The sequence below is a fragment of the Gadus macrocephalus genome, chromosome 12, assembly GCF_031168955.1.
Source record: "Gadus macrocephalus chromosome 12, ASM3116895v1".
NCBI lineage: Eukaryota > Metazoa > Chordata > Actinopteri > Gadiformes > Gadidae > Gadus > Gadus macrocephalus.
Window position 1 is genome coordinate 12,471,439 of NC_082393.1, and position 9,021 is coordinate 12,480,459.

General features: G+C 40.7%; 1 protein-coding gene across 1 annotated transcript; it reads right to left on the bottom strand.

Annotated features, from left to right (window-relative positions):
* Positions 1-951: 951 nt before the first annotated feature.
* Positions 952-2,491, bottom strand: c12h1orf52 (chromosome 12 C1orf52 homolog). The gene is made up of 3 exons (XM_060066957.1): positions 2,027-2,491; positions 1,669-1,879; positions 952-1,405 (listed from the first exon to the last, which is right to left on the bottom strand). Exons 1-3 carry the CDS (start codon positions 2,327-2,329, stop codon positions 1,251-1,253), a joined length of 669 nt encoding a protein of 222 aa, XP_059922940.1. The 5' UTR covers positions 2,330-2,491; the 3' UTR covers positions 952-1,250.
* Positions 2,492-9,021: the final 6,530 nt, after the last annotated feature.

The following is a 9,021-nucleotide window of genomic DNA, read 5'->3' on the forward strand; positions in this document are numbered from 1 at the left end:
AATCCATTATCCATTTTATAATATTTCCATGATTGTATATAGCGGGCATCAGATTGAATTCTGAAACACTAGAATGTCCAAAAAATGTGCATACTTATGGCTTTCATACTAATAGTAGGCCAGAAAACCATACACACTGTGTCCAAATGCAGCTAAAGTTTATTGCTGTATACGGCTTTTGTTGTCATAGAAATAAAGCAAATAAGGCACCATACTAACAATAAGACGCTTTGCAAAATTAAACAAAAATATGATGTAAGCCATAAGTGGAGCTTCTAGATGCAGGCTAGAGCACCAACCTATCATCAGCATGATGAGGTTGTGAACCTTACTGATACAAACAGTGGGATTGACGATCTTCGCAGAACTAAAAGCATCCCCAGGACATTTTGTTTAAGCTTTAAAATATAAAATAAAACTGTATTGCCGTTTGTTTCAAGCCGGTTGAGGTGTACGGGCTTAATGCTACCCATTTAGTCTGAATGGAGTGCAGTCTATGAAACAATATTTAATAAATAGTAACCGAGTGGTAATTGACAAAGCCATTCAAAGAGATTCACAGCAGCAACAAAAAATCCATGTGGGTCTTCTGAGTAGGAGAAATTGTGACACTGTTTTTTACATATTCTTTAGAACCAAAGGTTCCGTGAAAATACTTAAAACATGTGACCCTGCTGGACATGGCTTCACTCAAGAGAATGAGAGTTATTTGTCTGTAAACAATGTCTAATAGCTATCAGTGTGCTTCCTCCTACAGTCTGTGAATTTATGGTTTTGAATTTAAATAAGCATAAATAGTTCATTTATTATGCCTTCAATGGAATCTACAACAACATAAGTGAGGTTAACAGCTCAAACTTTCAATGGATACAATTTGAAATACAATGTAATATTCTGATGGGCACTTGTTTACTTACAAGTTTAGAATACAAAAAAACACAGAATACAGAATATATATAACATGTTTATTTACCAAATCCATAATTGTATTTTTAACATCTATAAAGGGAAAAGTAAAATAAAGCTGACCAACGCAACATCTATTTCACGCATGTATGTACAAACCTTTGATAATGTATTTTAAGAACTTAAATGTTACAATGACTAGGATGTTGGCAATTTAAAAACATCAGACACGGTTGCATCCAGAAAGTTAAATTTGCAAACTGAAATAAAATAGTCAGATTTAGCTTGTGAACCAGAGTCAGGTCACTAATGTCCTGGGGACATTATTCCTGGGGACTGTGGCCTTACTCGACCTTCTGCCTGAGAATTCTCTTCTCCTCCTCCACAAAACTCTTGTCGGAGGTTGCCTGACCTAGGTCCCTCTTCCTCTTTTCCTTCTGCTGGAAGGTCTCCACACGCCGCTTCTTGGCGGAGGCAGAGCCAGCCTCTGTATCCTCATCTAAGATTAGAGAGAATAAATGGATTTGGGGGTTAGGGAATGTTATCTAAGATTATTGAGTGATTTATGGAGTGTTCATAGAATAATGCAATCAGAGAAGTCTGCCCCTGTGTAACATTTTTCATTTAGGATAATACAAACTGGTTGGGTCATGCTAATGTTGACTGCAATATAACTGTCAACATTTCTCCAAATTTTGTAGCAATACCGTTTTAACTAAAACAGAACCCTGATATGCTCCCTCTCTCTTTCTCAGAGCTAACCTGAATCAGGGGCTTGTTCCTCATCTGGCAGGAACCGGGCATTGCCTGTAAAAGGCTGTGGTGCGTCGTCCCCGTTGTCCTCATAAACATTGGACCACTTTATGGCCATGTCCATCCCAGGCGGAGCTCCTTTCTTCCTCTCTGGCTCTGATGCACATGAATGGGGAGGGGGGACTGCATTGGCCTTCCAGAGTTTAAATTCTCTGGCCGGCTGGAAAAAACGAAAATATAGTTAGTTACACACACACACACACACACACACACACACACACACACACACACACACACACACACACACACACACACACACACACACACACACACACACACACACACACACACACACACACACAGTTACCTCTTCCGGGGCTTTCACCGCACGACTTTCCCAGTCTATTTGCTTATTTAGTGGATTGTAAAGAAAAGCAGGCTTCGAAACCGATTTGAATAGTTCGTCTGGCTTTGGTAAGGGGACACTGGCCTCTCGTTTCGCGGACTGTTTCAATGACTTGTCCCCGCTTGACGAAGCATCTCCCCCCAATGCATCTTTGGATTTCTTTACTCGTTCGTCCTCTTCGTCAGAATTGCTATCACTGCTGTCGCTCAAATCGTCATAGCTTGAAAAGAAATGGAACGAATCCGATTTATTCTCCTCTGTCATAATGTCTGTGAAATATAAATAGTTTTGCGTAATACCGTATTTAAATAAATACAATTATACTTATATACTAAAAGAACTGGAAATAACAACCACCATCTACTCCATTTTGAATGAGCCACCAAAACAGTTGTTAGCAGGGCTTTGCGACAGTGTCGTGAAGCAAGTCCAGTAAAGAAACATGTCCCTTGTTATGTCTGCCAATAAAGCCCGTCCTTTCAATGTGGTTTAAAATAACGTGTCTTTACACCAGAAAATATTTGTAGGCTCGTCGCTCCACAGTGCATTTGTATAGCATGTATATTTTGAGGACTCTCTTTTCTTAAATGTGCAAATATAATACACTTAAAAGCAAAACTAGCAGGGTAAAATTTACAAAAAAGTTTAATGAGAAACCTTTTTGGTATGAATGCACTATGAGTTATAACTAGTTGTTTTGCACTTTAAAAGTGTTGCAGGTGCAAAAAGACAATGTCATCTTCTTCCCCTATTAGGTTCTGCTCTCAATATTACAGAATAATCAGCTTAGTCCTATTCATTGAGGAAGGAACCTGTGCAATGTCTGTATTGTGATCTGTATTGACTAGTTTTTTTCTTGATCATAGTTTTTTTATTTATTATGCACTGTCAACTGAACATCGTACAGTTCAGGCTTTACTTTACAAGGCAGGGATTGAAGGAGAGCATGGGCAGAAGGTAATTGCATAAACTATCCACTAGAGTGCAACCCTGCTTTATCTAAGAAAGTGCCGCCAAAGTCAAGCAGGTAGGCTATGTCTTTGGCCATTTTAAACAGCCAACCAGCCAGGCGTCGCAGCCCGTCATTACGTCGTATACTTATAATACCATCTACTAAATCATACATAATGTCAAAATGAAAGAGGCAGATTGCGTCAATAATTTGATCAAAAGAGCAAAAAATTATTTTGGCTGTTGAAAGAATTGAACTGCCAACATCTTGATGACGGTCATAGCGCCACTGGCATATGTTTCACTTTTTGTTACAGTTGTATTAATTTATACTAATTATATTATAAACTACGTCTATAACTAAGAACTTAGTACATAATGTATATTATTAGGCTTAATGACATTAAACAAACCAAATATATATATAAAATATAAAATACATTATTTGAATATGCCGCAAATTACAACTACCAGCTCTTATTGATACTGATAAAGCCACAATTACATCATTTTTAACTGTACTTCAATAGAATAAATATTAAAATTATATTAGCTATAAAGAGCTGTAGGTAGCTTTCGCTAGAGAACATGGCTTTCAGCTACATCAACTGTCGCAAAAAACGATAATCGCCTTCTCCTCCATGTCACGTTTCAATCTGGACTTCAGAGAGTCAAAGCCAAAGTTCCTTTCACCCAATTCCTTCTCCACCATGGCCGAGATAACCCCCATTATGAGTCTTTACTTGTTTTGGCAGTACCAGAGAGGTTCGAGAACCCGACACAGTCTTTGATTCATAAAATCATCCGGAGGCGAACATAGCTTTTGGCCGTGATATTATATAATATAGATATTTATATGTTATATAATATATTATTTAGATATAGAGCTTAGGGAGTTGCAAACGCCAACAATCACTTTCTCCTCCATGCTGGGACTGCAGTGAGTGAACGCTGATTGGCTGAAATCACACTACAGAGTGGAAGAGGGCTTGACTTATCTCAACCCATGTTAAATTAGATCTAAAAAATGTATGCTTCCCACAAATAGATCGTTTTGGTTGTTTTGACAGTTTTCCTTCAATTATGCAGCTATTTGAGGGCCTGTAAAATCACAACTACAAGATTCGGATTGCTATCATACAAAAATATACGTCCAGAGATACCCTGGAAATCCAGAGTTCTTGCGAGAGCACAATTTGAATTTGCCTACATCTTTCTAGACGTGGGTCTGGATTTCCAGGCTACTAAAAAATTGTGAGAATTTTCTTCCACTTTAACCAATGTTTTCAGAAATAATCGTTTTCTGTGATGAAAACCTCAATGAAATTGAAAGGCCAGACCACATGTAAATATGTGCTATCCCTATAGGTAAACGGGGTCTAAGAGTTTTTCAGGTGAATCTTTGAATGTGTCTCATTTCTCTGTACTGTGCCCTTTAGGATTTGTCCGGGTCCTGCCCCCCTTTGAAAACAGCGATGTGAGTTGTCTGTTATTTTCACTGTTTTTGTCTTGACACATGGTCTCCGCCACACGCATGTAAATTCGTAGAGGATTTAACTTTTTCTGCACATTTTCACAGCTTGCGAAGGATTCAGGAGAAACCTTCCTCTCCGGTGCCGCCATTAGATGGATGGCGTAGAAATGTTGAGCAAGGGCTTCAACAAATTAGGGATATGCACAGCGAAAGCTTTGCTTCCCAGTGTTTTAGTATAGTGGAAGGAAAGCCTGGATTGCACTCACAGCAGAGTGACATGAAGGAGATTGGGAATGAAATGATGATGGAGGAGGGCATTGTTGTGGGCACATCACATTTTGACCAGCAGTCCTTTAGAATGGATCTGCCTGAGGAGGAGTCTGACTCAGACCAAGATGCAGACGAGACAGATCAGTCCTGCAACCTATTTGAAAGTCTCTGTAACTGGGCCTTAACTCTTGGGGCCCTATTTTAACGGTCTGAAACGCAAGTGGGAAGCGCAAAGCGCAAGTAGCTTTGTGGGCGGTTCTACGGCGCTATCGCTATTTTACAGGCGGATAAATGACACTTGCGTCGCGGCGCAAGTGTCAAAAGGGTTGGTCTGAAGCAGCCTAGTTACCCGTAGGTGTGGTTTGGGCGTAACGTCCAACAAACCAATGAGAGTGCCAGCTAGGGATGGGAATTGATAAGAATTTCACGATTCCGATTCCGATTCTGCTTATCGATCCGATTCCTTATCGATTCTCTTATCGATTCTCATTGGGTGAGAAAATAAGTATAAATGTGTTTGTTTGCATTACATCTCTTTAATATCTGATCAGAAGTGCTTCTAGTATTGGGAAATTGTACATTTTCAAATCAATTGGTCTAGACGAAAAAATATATGTTTCGCTTTTTAAGCCCAAATGCCATCATTATGTGCCATACAACTAAAAACACAGACTGAAAACAGCCAAGTAAGAGCTTGTGCCTTTTGGAATTCTAACAGTGCTCATTTGCATTCAACTTGTAACAAAATTAAACTGACATAAACAAAATGAAGCATTGATTAGACAGAGATTTATTAGATGGGCCTACCTAATAAACCGTTGGAACACACAAGACCGGAAACCATAGCAATGCCGGTAAACAAACCCCGAGAAGCCCAATCCCTATGAGAGCTCCCCACGCTACGGCCATCCGGAGGCGACAGAGCTGTTGGCCGTGATATTATATATACAATTATAATATAGTATATAATATACTATTATATATAGAGCTCCGGGAGTCGCAAACTGCAACAATCACTTTCTCCTCCATTCCGCGGTTCACCCGGACTGCACTGCACTCAGTTTGACGGCTGAACGCTGATTGGGTGTTACGTTACACATGTCACTCAGTTATCACGCTGTTGAACGCTGATTGGCTGTCATCACGACAAAAACTTGTCGCCGGTTTTCTCCCGCGAAAAACTCGCCCTTATACGCGTCTCTACGTTCACTTTGTATGGGATCTTGTCGCCCCGTCACGTTTGGTGTGAACGCACAATGCGATTCTTCCTCGGCGGCGACATGTTTGCTGCGTTCTGAACCAAATCAAAGCAGCGTGTGTGTGACGTCACGACGCATTTGCCGCGACCGGAACCGATAAGCGGAATCGTTAAGCAGGCTTGCTAACGATTCCAAGGAATCGGTTGACTCGGAACCGGTTCTGAACAAGAACCGGTTCTCGATTCCCATCCCTAGTGCCAGCTCCCATCCCCTTTAAAGGCACCCAGTGCAACTTTCGAGGCTTAAAAATAAACATTCAATTTCTAGTCTTTTTTACACGTAGTAAGTTTCAATAACTCCATACCATTACATACCGACATTTAAGCAGCAAAGATGAGACGTCGTTGTGTGGTGAGAACTGATACAAAATCGATAACAACAACAATGCCGCCATTTTCTTTATTTTTTGTAACCTACAATAAATAAAGCAGGCTTCCAGTCAATGGAAAAATGGCTTCTCCCCACCGGCGATTGTTGTTGTTTACGATTTTCTATCAGTTCTCACCACACAACGACGTCTCATCTTTGCTCCTTGAATGTCGATATGTAATGGTATGGAGTTATTGAAACTTACTACGTGTAAAAAAGACTAGAAATTGAATGTTTATTTTTCATTGAATGTTCACATAAAGTTGCACTGGGTGCCTTTAAGAGCCATGAGCGCATTTGAATCGGACGAGTTGATATTTTGACAGCGCGTCTGCAGTCTCCGATGAGACAGATGCACATGAATTTCAAACTGCAAATGGCTCAGTTTATTGCCAACTAATATGGCCTAATTCACACATGGAATAAGGGGTTTTCTTCCACAACTTCAGAAATACTGAGTCCTCAAATAAATTTCGGCAAAGAAAACGTATATGATATAACATTTGATATGCGGTAACTGTGGTTCTATTTAATGATGTACGCAATACATTATAAACATTGTTTCTTATCAGTATTGTATGCTATCCTAATATGCATGTGTACCCCGCGGTAATAGACATTGCCATTGATTGTATTATGCGTTACGTGTTTCGTTTGCGTGTGTTTAAACAGAGCACACACGCGCGCCCGCATTCATTCATTCTTTTTAACACTCACTCGCGGTAAAACAATGTTTTTCACGATCAAATACTCATCAATCCTAAAAGTTATGGGCATGTAGGCCTACACGATGTCTCTGTCAAGAAAATATGTGTTTGCTGTATGGTGTTTGCAGATGCATTGATTTAAAAGTACAATTTATTACCGCTGCATCAGCTGTTCTTTCCCAAATAATTTACCAAGAATGTGCGGCTAGGTAGATGGGAGAAGCAAAGTGTATGCGCGAGGTGCACAAGCAATCCGTATGCATAGCATGCGCATGTATGCATGTGCCCTTAAAATAGCATCTGAACAACGCGCCACTGACTTTAAACCAGGTATTTCCTGGTCAGTAGCGCAATGGTATTCAGAAACGGCAAAATACCGTTTGCGCCAGAACACGCCTCCTCCTTCCGCCGAACCGCTCCTTGGGGCGCATGATCAATCCCTAATTTACCGGCGAGTGGCGGTGGTGGGAAAAGAACGCTCTGCGCCAGTTGTAAACTAGCAACGACACATGCGCCAGTGACTAAGTCACTTGCGCCGGATGCAAGATAGGGCCCTTGGAGTTTCCCTGGTAGCTCTTACAGCTCTTCTTCCCAAGGATGCACGAACCCTCCTCAAGACCAAGGTCACATTTAACATAGAGAAAAAATGTGAGGGCCTTTATTATTATATTGGCATCCTGTCCTCCTTTAAGGAGAAACTACACCAGGCATTAGAGTCATTAGAAAATGGCTGCAAATTTTAACTACAAATTAACATTGATGGAATGCCCTTATTCAGGAGCAGTGGGGTTCAGGTGTGGCCAATTTTAGGATGCTTATTTACTTTTCCAATTAAAGAACCTGTTGTGGTTGCATTGTTCTGTCGACCACATGAACCAAAGCCAGCGGAAGTCTTTTGGGAAGATTTTGTTTAGGAGCTGAAAGAGTTGGAGAGTGGTATTGACTTTTAGGGCAAAAGGATATTTTTTAAGTTAGATTCTGTCATATGTGATACACCTGCCCGGGCTTTTGTAAAAATATTAAGAGTCACAACGGATATTTTGGCTGTGATAAATGGGCCCAGCAAGGAGAATATCTATCTAGCAGAATGACCTTTCCTTTAGACTCTTGCCCACTCAGGACAGATGAATCCTTTGCCCAAAAACATAAAGGACATCCCCAGAGCCCCGCCCCTTTCCAGGGGTTGAACGTAGGGATGGTATCTCAGTTTCCAGGTGATTATATGCATTCCGTTTGTTTAGGTGTCATTAGGAAACTTCTGAACATTTGGCTAAGAGGAGCTCTCAGATACCGTTTACCTGCTTCCATTGTCCACCGAATGTCTGACTGTTTAATAGGGTTGCACAGCTATATTCCTTTGGAATTTGCAAGAAAACCCAGAACTAGGGTTGCCGCGTTGTGGACATTTTCACACCGAGTAATACGCTCGTGTCAACACCGGTATTACCGGTATAAACGGTATTAACTTCGAAACCATAGGTCAATCGCCATCTTCTCCGTCAACTCTCCTCTCACACTCGGTGACAGCGGCTGGCAGCGCGCCAATTCTCGGCGTCTTATAACGTTCTATATATAATAGTATAATATAATTTTATATATCATAATATCACGGCCAAAAGCTCTGTGCGCCTCCGGATGGCAGTAGCGCAGGGAGCTCACGTAGGGATTGGGCTTTGCGTGGTAATCTGTGTTGGCCTCAACACCGGGAACCCCGGTAATACCGTATACCGCGGCAACCTGTCATGGCAATTTCAGATATTCAGATATATATATATATCAGATATTGTGTCTAAGACAGATGAGATATTTAGATGCAAAAAGCACACAATACTTGCAGGCAATTGCTGGTCATATATATTTGTAATAAAAGTACGAACAAAGATACATCACAACATGCATCAACAAACAACATAACAGGCATACAAT